This window comes from Ranitomeya imitator, chromosome 1 (assembly GCF_032444005.1).
Source record: "Ranitomeya imitator isolate aRanImi1 chromosome 1, aRanImi1.pri, whole genome shotgun sequence".
Taxonomy (NCBI): domain Eukaryota; kingdom Metazoa; phylum Chordata; class Amphibia; order Anura; family Dendrobatidae; genus Ranitomeya; species Ranitomeya imitator.
In genome coordinates this window covers 602,115,173-602,136,149 of record NC_091282.1, presented here as the reverse complement: position 1 = coordinate 602,136,149, position 20,977 = coordinate 602,115,173, and the positions used below count along the sequence as shown (strand labels likewise).

Here is a 20,977-nt window from a genome sequence, read left to right as displayed (position 1 = left end):
CGCAGCTCCCGGCACCTCAGATCACCGCAGCTGCCGCCCAGAGGGTCCACAAGGCTCCTGCGATCACAGGATCCCGGTCTCCGTCGGTACCGCCTGCGGTGGCAAGGTACTAATGGCAGGATAGATTCAGGATGTGCGGAGCTCTCACTAAGTGCGTCCTTCTTCTTCCACTACATAGCCACGCCCCGCAATTTGACTTTTTGAATGAAAAATTGGCTGCACTCCTTAGCGGACACCATGTCACGTTTGGAGAGCCCCCGTGTGCCTAAAAATTGGAGCTCCCCCACAAGTGACCCCATTTTGGAAACTAGACGCCCCAAGGAACTTATCTACATGCATAGTGAGCCCCTTAAACCCCCAGGTGCTTCACAAATTGATCCGTAAAAATGAAAAAGTACTTTTTTTTCACAAAAAAAATTCTTTTACCCTCAATTTTTTCATTTTCACATGGACAACAGGATAAAATGGATCCTAAAATTTGTTGGGCAATTTCTCCTGAGTACATTGATACCTCACATGTGGAGGTAAACCACTGTTTGGGCACATGGTAAGGCTCGGAAGGGAAGGAGCGCCATTTGACTTTTTGAATGAAAAATTATCTCCATCGTTAGCGGACACCATGTCGCATTTGGAGAGACCCTGTGTGCCTAAACATTGGAGCTCCCCCACAAGTGACCCCATTTTGGAAACTGGACCCCCCAAGGAACTTATCTAGATGCCTAGTGAGTACTTTAAACCCTCAGGTGCTTTACAAATTGATCCGTAAAAATGAAAAAGTACTTTTTATTCACAAAAAATTTATTTTCGCCTCAATTTTTTCATTTTCACATGGGCAATAGGATAAAATGGATCCTAAAATTTGTTGAGCAATTTCTCCCGAGTACGCCGATACCTCATATGTGGGGGTAAACCACTGTTTGGGCACACGGCAGGGCTCGGAAGGGAAGGCGCGCCTTTTGACTTTTTGAATGGAAAATTAGCTCCAATTGTTAGCGGACACCATGTCGCGTTTGGAGAGCCCCTGTGTGCCTATGCATTGGAGCTCCCCCACAAGTGATCCCATTTTGGAAACTAGACCCCCCCAAGGAACTTATCTAGATGCATACTGAGCACTTTAAACCCCCAGGTGCTTCACAGAAGTTTATAATGCATAGCCATGAAAATAAAAAATAATTTTTCTTTTCTCAAAAATGATTTTTTAGCCTGGAATTTCCTATTTTGCCAATGGTAATAGGAGAAATTGGACCACAAATGTTGTTGTCCAGTTTGTCCTGAGTACGCAGATACCCCATATGTGGGGGTAAACCACTGTTTGGGCGCACGGCAGGGCTCAGAAGTGAAGGCACGACATTTGGCTTTTTAAATGGAAAATTAGCTCCAATCATTAGCGGACACCATGTCGCGTTTGGAGAGCCCCTGTGTGCCTAAACATTGGAGATCCCCCACAAATGACCCCATTTTGGAAACTAGACCCCCAAAGGAACTAATCTAGATGTGTGGTGAGCACTTTGAACCCTCAAGTGCTTCACAGAAGTTTATAACGCAGAGCCATGAAAATTAAAAAAAAAAATTCTTTTCTCAAAAATGATTTTTTAGCCCGCTATTTTTTATTTTCCCAAGGGTAACAGGAGAAATTTGACCCCAAAAGTTGTTGTCCAGTTTCTCCTGAGTACGCTGATACCCCATATGTGGGGGTAAACCACTGTTTAGGCACATGCTGGGGCTCGGAAGTGAAGTAGTGACGTTTTGAAATGCAGACTTTGATGGAATGCTCTGCGGGCGTCACGTTGCGTTTGCAGAGCCCCTGATGTGGCTAAACAGTAGAAACCCCCCACAAGTGACCCCATTTTGGAAACTAGACCCCGAAAGGAACTTATCTAGATGTGAGGTGAGCACTTTGAACCCCCAAGTGCTTCACAGAAGTTCATAACACAGAGCAGTGAAAATAATAAATACGTTTTCTTTCCTCAAAAATAATTATTTAGCCCAGAATTTTTTATTTTCCCCAAGGGTTACAGGAGAAATTGGACCACAAAAGTTGTTGTCCAGTTTGTCCTGAGTACGCTGATATCCCATGTGTGGGGGTAAACCACTGTTTGGGCACACGTCGGGGCTCCGAAGGGAAGTAGTGACTTTTGAAATGCAGACTTTGATGGAATGGTCTGCGGGCGTCACGTTGCGTTTGCAGAGCCCCTGGTGTGCCTAAACAGTAGAAACCCCCGACAAATGACCCCATTTTAGAAACTAGACCCCGCAAGGAACTTATCTAGATATGTGGTGAGCACTTTGAACTCCCAAGTGTTTCACAGACGTTTACAACGCAGAGCCGTGAAAATAAAAAATAATTTTTCTTTCCTCAAAAATTATGTTTTAGCAAGCATTTTTTTATTTTCACAAGGGTAACAGGAGAAATTGGACCCCAGTAATTGTTGCGCAGTTTGTCCTGAGTATGCTGGTACCCCATATGTGGGGGTAAACCACTGTTTGAGCGCACGTCGGGGCTCGGAATTGAGGGAGCACCATTTGACTTTATGAATACAAGATTGGCTGGAATCAATGGTGGCGCCATGTTGCGTTTGGAGACCCCTGATGTGCCTAAACAGTGGAAACCCCTCAATTCTAACTCCAACACACCCCTAACCTTAATCCCAACTGTAGCCATAACCCTAATCACACCCCTAACCACAACCCTAATTCCAACCCTAACCCTAAGGCTATGTGCCCACGTTGCGGATTCGTGTGAGATTTTTCAGCATCATTTTTGAAAAATCCGCGGGTAAAGGGCACTGCGTTTTACCTGTGGATTTACCGTGGATTTCCAGTGTTTTTTGTGCGGATTTCACCTGTGGATTCCTATTGAGGAACAGGTGTAAAACGCTGCGGAATCCGCACAAAGAATTGACATGCTGCGGAAAATACAACGCAGCGTTTCCGCGTGGTATTTTCCGCACCATGGGCACAGCGGATTTGGTTTTCCATATGTTTACATGGAACTGCAAACCTGATGGAACACTGCTGCGAATCCGCAGCGGCCAATCCGCTGCAGATCCGCAGCAAAATCCGCACCGTGTGCACATAGCCTAATTCTAAAGGTATGTGCACACGCTGCGGAAAACGCTGCAGATCCGCAGCAGTTTCCCATGAGTTTACAGTTCAATGTAAACCTATGGGAAACAAAAATCGCTGTACACATGCTGCGGAAAAACTGCACGGAAACGCAGCGGTTTACATTCCACAGCATGTCACTTTTTTCTGCGGATTCCGCAGCGGTTTTACAACTGCTCCAATAGAAAATCGCAGTTGTAAAACCGCAGTGAAATGCGCAGAAAAACCGCGGTAAATCCGCAATAAATCCACAGCGGTTTAGCACTGCGGATTTATCAAATCCGCAGCGGAAAAATCCGCAGAGGAACAGAATACGTGTGCACATACCGAAACCCAAACCCTAGCCCTAACCCTACCCCTAACCCTAGCCCTACCCCTAACCCTACCCCTAACCCTATTCTAACCTTAGTGTAAAAAAAAAAAAAAATTCTTTATTTTTTTATTGTCCCTACCTATGGGGGTGACAAAGGGGGGGGGGGGGGGTCATTTACTATTTTTTTTTATTTTGATCACTGAGATATAACCTATCTCAGTGATCAAAACTCACTTTGGAACGAATCTGCCGGCCGGCAGATTCGGCGGGCGCACTGCACATGCGCCCGCCATTTTGGAAGATGGCGGCGCCCAGGAAAGAAGACGGACGGATCCCGGGAGGTAAGTATAAGGGGGGGGGGGGGGGGGGGGAGATCAGGGCACGGGGAAAGCGTCGGAGCACGGGGGGGTGGATCGGAGCATGGGGGGGTGGATCGGAGCACGGGGGGGTGGATTGGAGCACGGGGTGGGGGATCGCTGTGCAGGGGGGTGGATCGGAGCACGGGGGGGGGAATCGGAGCACGGGGGGGGGAATCGCTGTGCGGGGGGGGATCGGAGTGCGGGGGGGTTTGATTGGAGCACGGGGGGTGTGATTGGAGCACGGGGGGAGCGGACAGGAGGACGGGGGAGCGGAGCACAGGACGGAGGGGAGCGGACCACAGATCGGGGGGAGGGGGGGGGCGATCGGTGGGGTGGGGGCACATCAGTGTTTCCAGCCATGGCCGATGATATTGCAGCATCGGCCATGGCTGGATTGTAATATTTCACCAGTTTTTTAGGTGAAATATTACAAATCGCTCTGATTGGCAGTTTCACTTTCAACAGCCAATCAGAGCGATCGTAGCCACGAGGGGGTGAAGCCACCCCCCCTGGGCTAAACTACCACTCCCCCTGTCCCTGCAGGCCGGGTGAAATTGGAGTTAACCCTTTCACCCGGCCTGCAGGGACGCGATCTTTCTGTGACACAGCATATGCATCACAGGTCGGATTGGCACCGACTTTCATGACGCATACGCTGTGTCACAGGTCGGGAAGGGGTTAAATGGCGTGACAGATTACCCACAGAACCACAAGCTACACTTATCACATTGGAGCAGTAGGAACATGTTGCTTTCTTCTGATCTCCACTAAGTGTGAAATGATTCCATACCTGGCTTCTTTCTCTTCAGTGTATTATCTGCACACATTACGGTCACTTGCAATCTCTGGTATTGAGCACTGAGCAGTCAGTATTCATTTCACACCACTGCAGTAGGTGGCAAAAGGAAGAGATGTGGTGAAACTACACCGAATTAGGCTACGTTCACATTTGCGTTGTGCGGTGCTGCGTCGGTGACGAAACGCACAACGCAAACAAGAACGCATGCAAAACGCATCATTTTGTGACGCATGCGTCCTTTTTTGGCATGATTTTGGACGCAAAAAAAATGCAACTTGCTGCGTCCTCTGCGCAAAAAAAGACATTGCGCCCAAAAAAGCCGCATGCGTCACAAAACGCAAGACAACGCATGTCCATGCGCCCCCATGTTAAATATAGGGGCGCATGACGCATGCATCGCCGCGGCTGCGCCCGACGCAGCCCCGCAAAACGCTAATGTGAACGTAGCCTTACAGATTTACAAAGCTGCCTTACAGTAAATGGATCTTTTGCTGCCCATAGCAACCAATCACAGCTCAGATTTCACTTGCCAGAGCACTGCACTGCACTACTGCAGTATTAGAAAGCTGACCTGTGATTGGTTGCTATGGGGCAAAGAAAATCTTCCTATTAGACAGCCTGATAATTCTCCACCCTATCCTGGGAGGAGCTGATAGGAAATGCATCATGTCATGTGACCTGTGAACTAAATGAACTATGTGAACTAAATGAACTATATGAACTGCTGAACTAGATGTTCTGTTGAGAATGACTCAGGACAGACTAGTTCAACGTGATGCATCTCACTGAGCCCAGCAGCAGTTCCCCCTGTATTAGTGTGTATGAGGGAGCTGAGAAGCCGTTCAGCATCCTGAGAACAGAACAGGAGCCAGTGGTAAAGATTTTAGCAAGACTGATCTTCTAGGCTACAGGAGGCTGATCCTCTACAGGAGGCTGATCTTATCACAAAGACTGGTGAGGGGCATGAACCACACCACAGAAACACTCTCTCTCATACACACATGAGCTGTGTCTGTCCAATTGTGTCTGTCCAACTGTGTCTGTCCAATTTCAGTTTTTATTATTACTATTATATTTGTATTTACTATTTGATGTGTGGTATAGTGTTTTACTACCTTCTTTTCCAGCATCAGGAGCTATAAAGAGCAAGTGTGAGACCAGGGATCTTCAGTGTGAGGAGCTGTATGAGGGATCACTCTCTGTCTCCTCCCACTTGCTGTTTAGTTCATAATGAACTAATCTCTGTCAGGATGGTGAACTAGATGAACTAGTTCACTCTGAAGATTAGTTCATTTTGAACTACTCACTCACGAACTACCCATCACTACAGGGCAGCACCATTTTGTGTGTGACTGCCCTGTGACCTGCTATGACCAGCAGTTACTGCATCAGAGGCACAGCTTGGTTACAGAGGAGCAGAACACAGTGGGCTCAGCAGCATTTTTTGTGAATAACATTCTTGCTATCCCCCTTCCCCCACCTTAATCCCTGTCCTGTCAGCTGCCCTGCTCCCTCTCTGCAGGTGTCACCTCCCTCTCTGCAGGCTGTGAGTGCAGCTTACTGGAGATCACAGGGACTGTGTGTGAGGGGGAGGCAGAGACACAGCAGGAGAAGCACACAGGGCAGCGTGTGAGGAGCAGAGGATGTGTGCCTGCTTGGCGTACAGAGGAGCAGTGAGGGCTTCTTCTGTCCTGTGATAGAGAGCACAGGGCTATAGTAAAATGGCGGCCAGTCAGACCTACAGCAGTGAGTTGTGCAGCCCACAGAGGCGTGCCCAGCTCACTGCTAATGCTGCTGCAATGTTACAGATAGGAGATAATAGACCGGCGCTGACCCTATGTCCATGGGGTGCCGTAAAATGACACTGATAGTGCCCTGCTACTGCTGCAAAACCAAGATGTCAGCTCCCAGTGCATTCTTTAAACTCATATAACACATGAAATCTGTTTCACATGCATTTCAAACTTGCTTATAGCAGCATGTTATGCTACATTACAGTGATTTATTAATGACCTACAAACGCGGTACTTCCCTTTAAAGTGAAACAATTTTTCAAAGCTCCATTTATTCTGCCTAGATGCATATATGGCAGAACATATGGAGCGTTGAAATTTTTTTTCACCTGAACTGGACGCTGTCTGTTTCTATTATAGGATTCTAACCGAAGTCAAGGGATCAACGACAACCAATATGGCCTCTAAAGACTACCAAATTCCCGTGGGTGCCATAATGGCAGATGTACTGGTTGAAACAGGTACACAGTTAACCACATTTATGGTCATGGGCATATAGACTCACCTTTTCTTGGTGGCGGCTTCACCGAAAAAGCTGATATAGACATATCTTTCAAAGTCGTCCACAATATCATCATCTCCTGTCTCTTTTCTGGCCAGATCCTCCAGGAAATCCTCCACATCATCCACAAAGTCCGTAAAGCGGATCTTGTCATGGGAGAAGAGAGGCCCCTCAAAGAAGCCATCCAGAAGAGGTGTGAGCTCAGGGAGGTGTTGTGACAGTTGGGACTTGGTCAAGAAATTCAGTAGAATCTCCTCAAAGTGCTTCCTCTGCACCGGCTTCAGCTCCACATTGAATAAATCCACACCGTCCTTGCGGGCGCAGTCTTCTAGGCTAGAGCATCCTTCAGGAACCCTGTACTGATGGTCCGAGAGCTTCTTCCAGAACTTGTTATGGTCATGATGCCGATGAGCTTTTCCTTTATCGCCACCCTCCCGTCTCTTGTAACTGTCTGTGAAGTCCCTCTGCCCCTTGCGAGGATGGAACCCTTCGCCAGATTCTCCCTGATTATGTTGGTAGTGCGCAGAGTCCTTGCTCTTGTGTTCTCTGGCCTTGCTCTTCCAGTTCTCTCTGTCCTCTGGGACCTCATCTCTAGCTTTCTCCCCCTCCGACTGCCGATGCTTCTTGTCCTGCCAGAGCCTGTCATCCTGCTTTTTGCTTTTCCATTCTTCATGCTGTGACTCTCTGAGGCTCTCTTCCGTCCATCGCTTGCCTTGCTTGTAATGTGGCTTTTTCAAGTCTCCAGGACTGGAGATGTTTGCGGATTTGCCGAACTTCTCCGCCCTCTTCCACTCCTTATGGTGATGGTCCCTTCTTTTTTCTCCCACTTGCTCTGTCCTTCTTTGTGCATGTTCCACATACTTCTTCTCCCACGTTTCGGACCTCTGAGCCTCCATGGCCAGCTTGCTGCTCATCTCAGAGATCCTCTCTCGGAGTAACTTCTCATTCTCACCTTCAGAGCTTTTTGTCACTAGGTTGTCTAGATCTTGTCTGATGGAGGTCACCAGCAGCCGCTGTTTATCCAGTTCTTGCCGCAGCATTTGAGACTCAGCCACTAGGGTCTCCTTCTGAGGTAAAAAGCCTTCAATCTGCCTCTGGAGGGCATCCAGCTCCACCTTCAGCTGGGAATTCTCCACCACCAGAGACTTCTTCTCCATACCGATGCTCTCCATGGCCTCCAGCTTCTCCTGTATGTTTTGCAGCTCCTCCTTAGCGGACAAGTGTGTGGTCTCCTCTTTGAGGAGGGCTTCTTTCAGTCTGATGTTCTCTTTTGTCACTGCTGTATGTTGGGGTCCTGAAGTCACGTTCACCCCATCACTGACAGATAGCAGAGCTTCTAACTCCTCTTTCTGCGCCTATAGATGGAAACATAGGGTCACGCAGAGTCCACCATCTACACAAACTCACCAAACTCCTTGGTAATCGACCTATGAGAAGACTCAAAAAATTTCCCTCTCTACTGCATGTACAGGACATACAAAATTTCCGTTATGGGGGTAATTACACAATCTGTATCACCTACATTGTCATATGTCCCAGAGCAATTAGTTACAGTGTGTCAGCTGAGCTACAATGCATGGCAAAGAGGACTGGACTGGAGGATAAGACATGATGTAATGACACGTGATGTAAGAGCAGAATGGTGACTGCAGCTCTGGAGGATAAGACAAGATGTAGTTCAGGTGACAAATGTGATTTGGATGAGACACAAAACTAGGGCTGTGGGGTTGGTAAGCCAAACCTACGACTCCTCAATTTCCGACTCACAGCTCTGACTCCACAACCCCGATCACTACTGAGCATGGACATAAAGTGCAGCACAGATTCATCTCCACCAAAAGCCGAGATCCTGAGATCAGGAACAGAACAACCATTTATAGGACATTTCAGAACTTTCCTAAATTATGAAAACATCTACAGCACATCCTGCACTGAACTACTGTACCAATTGATTATTTATTTTAGACATGGGAGTCAGTGCATTTTATACCGACTGACTCCACCAAAATGGACACTGACTCCAAAGCCCTGCACATATCAGTGAAGCATATTTTGGACTTTGGTCACCTGGAGCTTGGCTTGCATGTGCCGAATATCTTGGTTTTCCTTAGCAACCTTGTCTAGGAGACCACTCATAACCTGCAGGCTGCTCGTATCCCCAGTGAACTGGTCCGCGTGCTGCTCGATCCACTCCTAGCCGAAGATAGGTGAAAGACAATCATACAGAAGCAACAATGAAAATATGTACCGCCTTAGAACACATGCTGAAGTACCGTACTGGAAAAAGAGGTGGCACACAGAAGCACCGTACCTGGAAAAAAGAGGTGGCACACAAAAACACCGTACCTGAACACAGGGGGTGGCACACAGGAGAACTGAACCTGAACACAGGGTGTGGCACACAGTAGCACCGTACCTGAACACAGGAGCATGGTCCACAAGAGCACCATACCAGAACATCGGAGATGACACACAGGAGCACTGTACCTGAACACGTGACACAGCACACAGGAGCACCGTACCTGAACATAGGGAGTGGCACACAGGAGCATGGTACCTGGACACGGGGTGGCACGCAAGGGCACCATAGATGAACACAAGAGGTGACACACAGGAGCACAGTACCTGAACACAGGGGGTGGGACACATGAGCACCATACCTGAACTCAAGAGGTGACACACAGGAGCACCGTACCTAAACACGTGACGCGGTACACAGGAGCACGGTACCTGAACACAGGGAGTGGCACAGAGGAGCACGGTACCTGAACACAGGGAGTGCCACACAGGAGCATGGTACCTGAGCACAGGGTGGCACGCACGAGCACGGTACCTGCACACGTGACGCGGCACACAGGAGCACCATACCTGAATACAAGAGGTGACACACAGGAGCACCGTACCTGAATACAAGAGGTGAAACAGAGGAGCACCGTACCTGAATACAAGAGGTGAAACAGAGGATCACCGTACCGGAATACAAGAGGTGACACACAGGAGCACCGTACCTGAATACAAGAGGTGACACACAGGAGCACCATACCTGAATACAAGAGGTGACACACAGGAGCACCATACCTGAATACAAGAGGTGACACACAGGAGCACCGTACCTGAATACAAGAGGTGGCACACAGGGGGTGGCACACAGGAGCATGGTACCTGAACACAGGAGCTTGGTCCACAAGAGCACCGTACCAGAACACAAGAGGTGGCACACAGGAGCACCGTACCTGAGCACAGGGGGTGGCACACAGGAGCACCGTACCTGAACACAGGGGGTGGCACACAGGAACACCGTACCTGAACACAGGAGCATGGTCCACAAGAGCACTGTACCAGAACACAAGAGGTGACAAACAGGAGCACCGTACCAGAACACATGACGTGGCACACAGGAGCACCGTACCTGAACACATTACGTGGCACACAGGAGCACCGTACCTGAACACAGGGAGTGGCACACAAGAGCATGGTACCTGGACATGGAGTGGCACGCAAGACCACCATACCTGAACACAAGAGGTGACACACAGGAGCACCATACCTGAATACGTGACGCAGCGCACAGGAGCACCGTACCTGAATGCAGGGGGCCACACACAGAAGTACTCTATATAAATATGGATCCCCCTTCAACCCCCGTAAGATGGAAACACTCACCTGAATGTCAGAGATGACTTGTAAAGGCTGCTTATCTCCTCCCTTCACACTTCGAGACACAACAGTCTGCAGAGGATCTGGGGAGGAAGAACACTCAGATAAGCCTACATCTTACAACCAGCCCTGTACTCACTGGATATGGAGGAGGCTGAACTCACCCTCATCAGTGTTGAAGATGCTGCCTGCAGATAGGAAAGAGACCATGAGCTACAGATTAGAAACCTGGCCCCCCATTACCCATTCCCAGGATCAGACACGGATTGCTGAAAAGATGGGAGGCAGGCAGAAGGAACAGCTCTGGTCAAATCTTACCGGAGAATACAAGAAGACTAATGCAGATGAGGCCAATGGCTGCAATGAAAAATGCATTGAGGTTCGTGGAAGAGCCAGCATCGGTGTCCTGCTGTACAGCCTCTCTTGCGCAGTCACCAAAAGTGATAGGAGCAACTCCACGGCCCATGCGCTTCCTGAGACCCTCTACATCATCATCACTACTGGAGCAGCTCACTTCTTCAAGATCCCTTCCTGCAGAGGCAGAATATTTGGGGGCATGAGAGACAAGAAGGAACGCAGGTGTCACGAAGAAGTATATCTAAGTGATATGGGGGACGGGGATCCTAAGTAGAAGCCATTCTTTAAAACGCCTTGTGTTAGAACGAGCTTATTCTATGTAGTTGCAGTATAACAGTGCCGTGCTGTAGTAAGCCTTGTGACAGGAGGGGGCAGCACGAGCCTATCCTATGTAGGTGCAGTATAACAGTGCCATGCTGTAGTAAGCCTTGTGTCAGGAGGGGGAGCACGAGCCTCTCCTATGTAGGTGCAGTATAACAGTGCCGTGTTGTAGTAAGCCTTGTGTCAGGAGGGGGCAGCACGAGCCTATCCTATGTAGGTGCAGTATAACAGTGCCGTGTTGTAGTAAGCCTTGTGTCAGGAGGGGGCAGCACGAGCCTATCCTATGTAGGTGCAGTATAACAGTGCCGTGTTGTAGTAAGCCTTGTGACAGGAGGGGGCAGCACGAGCCTATCCTATGTAGGTGCAGTATAACAGTGCCATGCTGTAGTAAGCCTTGTGTCAGGAGGGGGCAGCACGAGCCTCTCCTATGTAGGTGCAGTATAACAGTGCCATGCTGTAGTAAGCCTTGTGACAGGAGGGGGCAGCACGAGCCTATCCTATGTAGGTGCAGTATAACAGAGCCGTGCTGTAGTAAGGATTGTGTCAGGAGGGAGCAGCACGAGCCTCTCCTTGTCATGTCGGACGCTATTCACACTAGGGCGTCCGACAGACAGCGGTAATTCCACATTTGTCCACTATACGCTCAGTGGCGCCGTCTAGATTTCATACGGGTTATCCAGAGTTAATCTGGCTGGTAATCTGGTTGGAGGCTGGGTCCCGCCCGTGGCCTTTAAATAGTCATTCTGGACTTTGGGCGTCGCAGATTATAGCTTGTGTCTTGTGCCTGGTGATCTCGGTCTGGAGTGGTGGTCTAGGAGTTGAAGTATCGTATCTGGTGGTGTATTATCCTTTGTCATATTTCTCCTTCCTATATTTGTGTTTATTTTTGCCCTGTGCACATTATAGTGTTTTCCTGTGTGTTTGCAACGTGGTGCGTTTTTAGTTTTCCCTGTCTGTACTTTCTGTGTAGGTTGGTGTGTGGTCTTATCACTGGGTGGCGGGTGGAGGTTTCAGCATAGGGCTGAAACAGGAGTTAGGGTCAGGCCTGGCGGCCCAGGCAAGCACACCATCAATGTAAATTCTGGGAGAGGGACAGACAGGGTTTTCCCTAGTCTGAGGGATATCGCAGGGGCCCGGGTAATCAGCTTTAGTCTACCCAATACCCCCGTGACATTATAATCGGCCTAAATAAATTTTGGATGCCATGGATCCCATGACTTCCATAACCCGCCAGTTGGAGGCGCTGTCCTTACAGGTCACGGAGTTGAAGGGGGCCGTTCAGCAACAAGGTCTTGTAGTGTCTAATGTGCAAGCTGAAACTGCAGGTAGAGTCGCAGAGCCAAAGATCCCTTTACCTGAGAGGTTTGCTGGGGAACGCAGTAAATTTGTTGTTTTTCGTTAAGCTTGCAAATTATATTTTCGTATGTGCCCGGTTTCCTCAGGTAATGAGGCTCAGCGTGTGGGCCTGGTATTGTCATTACTGAATGGAGACCCCCAAGCATGGGCGTTTTCATTACCATCTGATTCAGCTGCATTAAACTCAGTGGAGATTTTTTTTTCTGCTCTTGGACTCATTTATGATGATCCTGACAGACTGGCTCTAGCAGAGTCTAAAATACGCGCTCTCTGCCAGGGGGAGCGAATGGCGGAGGATTACTGTTCTGAATTTCGCCGCTGGGCGGTGGACACACAATGGAATGACCCTGCGCTGCGGAGTCAGTTTGTACATGGGGTTTCGAGAAGGGTTAAACAAGCCCTCCTTATGTATGAGACTCCTGCTTCTCTAGAGTCTGCCATGAGTCTTGTTGTCCGCATTGATCGCCGTTTGCGTCAGGGGGCGCAAGAGACGCCGCCTATGGGGGAGGGCGTAGGTGCACGTGTGGTTGCTGCAGGTGAGCCCACGGAGCCTATGCAAATCGCCGGGGTGTCACATCATCTTGCCTCCTCACTCAGGAAGCAGGGAGCCTGTTTTTGCTGTGGTAAAAAAGGGCATTATGTAAATACTTGTCCTCTGTTTTCTAAGAAAAGTGCAACGGCGGAAAACTTCTAAGCTCAGAGGGTGTGGAGGAGGCCAATCTGAGCTTATGCATGTCCTCCATGGGGGTCTCTCAATGTATGCTCCCTGCCAGAGTTATTGTCGCTGGCAGAGAGCTGCCAATCACTGTTTTTGTGGATAGTGGGTCGGCCACTAATCTCATTGATGCGGAGTTTGCACGCACGGCCGGGTTCACGGTCGATAAATTGCCTCATCCTATCCGGGTGGTCACCATCAATGCTACTCCACTCCCACAGGGGGAGATTACTGAGTTTGTGGCTGAGGTTAAACTCCACATTGGGGTCCTACATTCTGAGCAAGTAACGTGTAGGGTGCTCAGTAATCTTCCTGCACAAATGGTTTTGGGTTTTCCATGGTTGTCTATGCACAACCCAGTGATTGACTGGAAAACTCAGGATATAATTCAGTGGAGCGGATTCTGCCAGGAGAATTGTCTGGCCACATGTGTGTCTGCTGTGACTTCCAGCATTCCTGAGTCACTGCTGGATTTCGCAGATGTTTTCTCTGCGAAGGGTTGCTCGGAATTGCCACCACATCGACCCTATGACTGTACTATTAGGTTTAAACCAGGGGCCAAGTTGCTGAAAGCTAGGATGTTTAACATCTCTGGTCCTGAGAGGCAAGCCCTAAAGGACTACATTGCTCAGAGAGTCTAAGCAAAGGGCACATCCGGCCTTCGTCCTCGCCGGTGGCAGCGGGGTTCTTCTTCGTTAAGAAGAAAGATGGCGGACTACGCCCGTGTCTGGATTTTAGGGAGTTAAACCAGATTATGGTTCGTACCCTATGCCACTGATACCTGATTTGTTCAACCAGGTGGCTGGTGCTAAGTGGTTTTCCAAGCTTGACCTCAGGGGGGCGTACAACCTCATAAGAGTCCGTCAAGGTGATGAGTGGAAGACGGCTTTTAATACTCCTGAGGGTCATTTTGAAAATTTGGTGATGCCTTTTGGGTTGTTGCTGTATTCCAACATTTCATAAATGATGTGTTCTCGCATGTACTGGGGAAATTCGTTATTGTGTACCTAGATGACATTCTCATTTATTCATGCTACCGTGATACTCATTTAGAGCATGTGAGGCAGGTGTTACAGCTACTCAGAGAAAATAAGCTCTATGCAAAACTTGAGAAATGTGTTTTTTCGGTTCAGGAGTTGCCTTTCTTGGGTTATATTGTGTCTGCTTCAGGGTTTAAAATAGACGCCGCTAAGGTGCAAGCGGTGCTGCATTGGGAACGGCCTGATAACCTAAAAGCACTCCAGCGGTTCCTTGGATTTTCTAATTATTATAGAAAATTTATCAAAGATTTTTCTACCATTGAAACCGCTTACTGACATGACGAAAAAGGGTACCAATTTCTCCGCCTGGCCTGAGGCTGCTGTGCACGCATTCGAATTTCTGAAGAACAGTTTTGCTTCGGCCCCCATTCTGGTGCAACCGGACGTATGAAAACCATTTACCGTGGAGGTTGATGCATCTGAGGTTGGAGTGGGGGCGGTACTGTCACAAGGCTCATCCTTAGGCGAGTTGCGTCCATGCGCCTACTTTTCCAAGAAGCCGTCGTCTGCCGAACGTAACTACGATATCAGCAACAGGGAGTTGTTGGCTATCAAGTTGGCTTTTGAGGAATGGCGACACTTCTTGAGGGGGCGGTCCACCAGGTTACAGTTATCACCGACCATAAAAATCTGCTCTAATTAGAGTCAGCCAAGCGTCTGTCCCCCAGGCAGGCTGGCTGGGCATTGTTTTTCACGCCTTTCAACTTTTTTGTCACGTACCGTCCGGGGTCTAAGAACACTAAGGCAGATGCTTTATCCAGGTGTTTTCCGGGGGGAGAACCTCGGGAAGATCCGGTACCCATCCTCCAAAAGGGTGTAGTGGTCTCGGCTCTCACGACAGAGGTTGAGGCGGAGATTGCCGAGGCTCAGGAGGAAGTACCATCAGAGCTTCCCGTTAACAAATCATTTGTACCGCTCCATCTTCGCCTAAAGGTATTGGGTGAGCATCATGATGCTGTTCTGGCTGGCCATCCAGGGGTTAGGGGTACCTTGGAGTTGGTGTTGCGTCGGTAATTCCACATTTGTCCACTATACGCTCAGTGGCGCCGGCGAGATTTCATACAGGTTATCCAGGGTTAATCTGGCTGGTAATCTGGTTGGAGGCTGGGTCACGCCCGTGGCCTTTAAATAGTCATTCTGGACTTTGGGCGTCGCCGATTATAGCTTGTGTCTTGTGCCTGGTGATCTCGGTCTGGAGTGGTGGTCTAGGAGTTGAAGTATCGTATCTGGTGGTATATTATCCTTTGTCATATTTCTCCTTCCTATATTTGTGTTTATTTTTGCCCTGTGCACATTATAGTGTTTTCCTGTGTGTCTGCAGCGTGGTGCGTTTTTAGTTTTCCCTGTCTGTACTTTCTGTGTAGGTTGGTGTGTGGTCTTATCACTGGGTGGCGGGTGGAGGTTTCAGCATAGGGCTGAAACAGGAGTTAGGGTCAGGCCTGGCGGCCCAGACAAGCACACCATCAGTGTAAATTCTGGGAGAGGGACAGACAGGGTTTTCCCTAGTCTGAGGGATATCGCAGGGGCCCGGGTAATCAGCTTTAGTCTACCCAATAAACCCGTAACACTCCTATGTAGGTGCAGTATAACAGTGCCATGCTGTACTAAACCTTGTGTCAGGAGGGGGCAGCACGAGCCTCTCCTATGTAGGTGCAGTATAACAGTGCCGTGCTGTAGTAAGCCTTGTGACAGGAGGGGGCAGCACGAGCCTCTCCTATGTAGGTGCAGTATAACAGTGCCGTGCTGTAGTAAGCCTTGTGTCAGGAGGGCGCAGCACGAGACTCTCCTATGTAGGTGCAGTATAACAGTGCCGTGCTGTAGTAAGCCTTGTGTCAGGAGGGGCAGCACGAGCCTATCCTATGTAGGTGCAGTATAACAGTGCCGTGCTGTAGTAAGGCTTGTGTCAGGAGGGGGCAGCACGAGCCTCTCCTATGTATGTGTAGTATAACAGAGCCGTGCTGTAGAAAGCCTTGTGTCAGGAGGGAGCAGCACAAGCCTCTCCTATGTAGGTGCAGTATAAAGCCGGCCTCACACTAGCGAGTTTTACGGACGTATGAGAGGTGCAGAAAATACGGATTGCATACGGTACAATGATTCTCTATGGCCCAGCTCCTATCTGCCGTATTTTACTGATCCGTATTATACAGTCTTCTACGGTCGTAGAAAATCGCAGCATGCTGCTTTTGTCACCGTATTGCGCAAAAAATACGCCAATGAAAGTCTATGGGGCGCGAGAAAAGTATGGATTACCCACAGACCAACAGTGTGACTTGCGAGAAATACGCAGCGGTGTTCTAGCGAAAAGCCGGCAATTCAGTGCGGTGTACAGTAACATCACACTGACAGGTTAGAATAGAATAGCTAAGATAAATGTCTACACATAGTATAGGGGTATATATAGTGGGGCAAAAAAGTATTTAGTCAGTCAGCAATAGTGCAAGTTCCACCTTGTGCTTTACACACTCTTGACATTCTCTTGATGAGCTTCAAGAGGTAGTCACTGGGAATGGTTTTCAATTCACAGGTGTGCTCTGTCAGGTTTAATAAGTGGGATTTCTTGCCTTATAAATGAGGTTGGGACCATCAGTTGTGTTGTGCAGAAGTCTGGTGGATACACAGCTGATAGTCCTACTAAATAGACTGTTAGCTGCTTTTTCCTTGCCATAATACAAATTCTAAGTAAAGAAAAACGAGTGGCCATTATTACTTTAAGAAATGAAGGTCAGTCAGTCCGTAAAATTGGGAAAACTTTGAAAGTGTCACCAAGTGCAGTTGCAAAAACCATCAAGTGCTACAAAGAAACTGGCTCACATGAGGACCGCCCCAGGAAAGGAAGACCAAGAGTCACCTCTGCTTCTGAGGATAAGTTTATCCGAGTCACCAGCCTCAGAAGTCACAGGTTAACAGCAGCTCAGATTAGAGACCAGGTCAATGCCACACAGAGTTCTAGCAGCAGTCACATCTCTACAAGAACTGTTAAGAGGAGACTTTGTGCAGCAGGCCTTCATGGTAAAATAGCTGCTAGGAAACCACTGCTAAGGACAGGCAACAAGCAGAAGAGACTTGTTTGGGCTAAAGAACACAAGGAATGGACATTAGACCAGTGGCAATCTGTGCTTTGGTCTGATGAGTCCAAATTTGAGATCTTTGATTCCAACCACCGTGTCTTTGTGCGACGCAGAAAAGGTGAACGGATGGACTCTACATGCCTGGTTCCCACCGTGAAGCATGGAGGAGGTGTGATGGTGCTTTGCTGGTGACACTGTTGGGGATTTATTCAAAATTGAAGGCATATTGAACCAGCATGGCTACCACAGCATCTTGCAGCGGCATGCTATTCCATCCGGTTTGCGTTTAGTTGGACTATCATTTATTTTTCAACAGGATAACGACCCCAAACACACCTCCAGGCTGTGTAAGGGCTATTTGACCAAGAAGGAGAGTGATGGTGACCTGACCTCCACAATCACCAGGCCTGAACCCAATCGAGATGGTTTGGGGTGAGCTCGACCGCAGAGTGAAGGCAAAAGGGCCAGCAAGTGCTAAGCATCTCTGGGAACTCCTTCAAGATTGTTGGAAGACCATTCCCGGTGACTACCTCTTGAAGCTCGTCAAGAGAATGCCAAGAGTGTGCAAAGCAGTCATCAAAGGAAAAGGTGGCCACTTTGAAGAACCTAGAATATAAGACATATTTTCAGTTGTTTCACACTTTTTTGTTAAGTATATAATTCCACATGTGTTAATTCATAGTTTTGATGCCTACAGTGTGAATGTACAATTTTCTTAGTCATGAAAATACAGAAAAATCTATCTATCAGTGAGACACATATATGTATATATATTAATAATAAAAATAAATATAATAAATAATTAGATAGCTTAAAAGCCGGTAATTCAATTGCCGGCTTTTCCTATCTCCTTCTCAAACCCGACATGATATGAGACATGGTTTACATAAAGTAAACCATCTCATATCCCTTTTTTTTTTTTGGCATATTCCACACTACTGTTAGTAGCGTGTATGTGCAAAATTTGGGTACTCTAGCTATTAAATTAAAGGGTTAAATAGCGGAAAAAATTGGCATGGGCTCCCGCGCAATTTTTTCCGCCAGAATGGTAAAGCCAGTGACTGAGGGCAGATATTAATAGCCTGGAGAGGGTCCACGGTTATTGCCCCCCCAACCCCCCGGCTAAAAACATCTGCCCCCAGCCACCCCAGAAAAGGCACATCTGGAAGATGCTCCTATTCTGGCACTTGACCACTCTCTTCCCATTCCGGTGTAGCGGTGGGATATGGGGTAATTAAGGGTTAATGTCACCTTGCTATTGTAAGGTGACATTAAGCCAGATTAATAATGGAGAGGCGTTAATTATGACACCTCTCCATTATTAATCCAATAGTATGAAATGGTTAAAAAAAGACACACACATTATTACAAAGTATTTTAATGAAATAAATACACAGGTTGTTGTAATATTTTATTATACTGGTAATCCACCTGAAGACCCTTGTCACCTGTAACAAATGTAAAAAAACAAACAACAATATTCCATACCTTCCGATGATCAGTCTCGTCCCATGCTGTAAATCCATCTAAAATGGATGCTGGATGTCCCACGTCCCACGCTGTAAATCCATCTGAAAGGGTTAACTAGTTTTACAAGCAGAAGCCTGCTAATGCAGCCGCCCCTGCCTGTAAAAGCCGGCCGAATGAATGGAATGTAGGTGAATGACCTGTAGTTACCGTACCTCGAGTTGCGGTGATGCGCCCTCTGCTGGATGTCCTCATATGAACTCGAGCCTGGGAAAATATTCTGAAAAGTTCCCAGGCTCGAGTTCATATGAGGACATCCAGCAGAGGGTGCATCACCGCAACTCGAGGTAAAATTAATGTAAAATTAGTTAACCCTTTCAGATGGATTTACAGCGTGGGACGAGACTGATCATCGGAAGGTATGGAACATTGTTGTTTGTTTGTTTTTTTACAAGTCACAATTGTCTTCAGGTGGATTACCAGTATAATAAAATATTACAACAACCTGTGTATTTATTTCATTAAAATACTTTGTAATAATGTGTGTGGGTGTTTTTTTAACCATTTCATACTACTGGATTAATAATGGACAGGTGTCATAATTGACGCCTCTCCATTATTAATCTGGCTTAATGTCACCTTACAATAGCAAGGTGACATTAATCCTTCATTACCCATATCCCACTGCTACATGGGAATGGGAAGAGAGTGGCCAAATGCCAGAATAGGCGCATTTTCCAGATGTGCCTTTTCTGGGGTGGCTGGGGGCAGATATTTTTAGCCGGGGGGCAGTAATATCTGCCCTCAGTCACTGGCTTTACCATTCTGGCGGAGAAAATAGCGCGGGAGCCCACGCCAATTTTTTCTGCAATTTAACCCTTTAATTTAATAGCTAGAGCGCCCAAATTTAGAACATACACACTACTAACATTAGTAGTGTGGAATATGCAAAAAAAAAAAAAAAGGGATATGAGACGGTTTGCTGTATGTAAACCATGTCTCATATCATGTTGGGTTTGAGAAGGAGATAGGAAAAGCCGGCAATTGAATTACCGGCTTTTAAGCTATCTAGCGCTGTATGATATATATATTTATTTGAGCCCATGGATCCATTATATGTCCGTATGTCGGTTTTGCAAGCCTGCGAGATTTGATCCATTATATGTCGGTTTTGCAAGCCTGCGAGAAAATCTCGCAGTACGGACAGTATACCGATTACATATGGAGGATGCCATGCGCAAAATACGCTTACACACCCTGCCTACGGATGACATACGGATCAGTATTTTGGGGACTTTTCTGCGTATTAAGGCCGTAAATAACGGACCGTATTTTTAGATGCTGTGAGGCCGGCCTAACAGTGCCATGCAGCACCTGTTCCACAAGGCAAGCGTGGGGCCCGGCTCCTCAGGACACTCAGTGACAGGGGCTCAGGGAGGATTTGTGCAATTTTCTGAAAACAACTCGCTTCAAGACAAGAAAAAAGACAGAGGGGCGGAGTTAGAGGTGGAGACATTCTAATGAGTGGCATGCCAGTCCATGCACTGGTCAGAGGGTTGTCACTGCGCTCACCCACTGTGCTGGAACCTCTCGTGGCCCCTGTATCTGGCACCTGCTCTTCACCTGACCTCTGGGGCTGCTCAGTGCATGGCTCCTCCTGCTGTGTGGGGCTCTCTCCGAGCTCCTGGGAGACAGAATCACTTCATTATATACTGGCACAACTATGACTAACATGGCGCCACGGCTCCCTTGGTCAGTTAGGGGAGGCTTACCGTGTTGGGCTTCACATCCGGCGGCTGCGCGGTCTCCTCATTGTCCGGGTCAGTTGCGACAGACGAGTGGTTACCAGACAGGTGCCTTCTACATGTCTCCTCACCTGCAGCCCCGTCCTCCTCCGCTCCCACTGTCTCCACTGGGAAACTCTGCAGGAACAGAAGCAATAATCATCGGGCTGCCATGCAAGCACTGGCCAGAAGAGAGGGACGACTACTGGACGCCATCCAGCATGGAGCACACTGCACCCACCCAAATAATGAGGAGCACCGCCAACAAAGGAGAAGGGGGTCTGGTCAGGCAACCAGAGCGGAATGTGAAATAGCTGACAACAGGGAGAAATAGCAGATGG

General features: G+C 48.1%; 1 protein-coding gene across 4 annotated transcripts in view; it reads right to left on the bottom strand.

Moving 5' to 3' along the window:
- Positions 1-20,977, bottom strand: part of PBXIP1 (PBX homeobox interacting protein 1) — a 62,715-nt gene that overhangs the window by 21,852 nt on the left and 19,886 nt on the right. For all 4 annotated transcript variants that reach the window (XM_069768643.1, XM_069768617.1, XM_069768627.1 and 1 more), the window contains exons 3-9: positions 20,625-20,774; positions 20,425-20,536; positions 10,847-11,059; positions 10,693-10,716; positions 10,535-10,611; positions 8,939-9,064; positions 6,875-8,226 (exon numbers count right to left, since the gene is read on the bottom strand). In XM_069768643.1, coding sequence (XP_069624744.1) covers positions 6,875-8,226; positions 8,939-9,064; positions 10,535-10,611; positions 10,693-10,716; positions 10,847-11,059; positions 20,425-20,536; positions 20,625-20,774 — 2,054 coding nt within the window. The remainder of the gene's footprint in view (positions 1-6,874; positions 8,227-8,938; positions 9,065-10,534; positions 10,612-10,692; positions 10,717-10,846; positions 11,060-20,424; positions 20,537-20,624; positions 20,775-20,977) is intronic.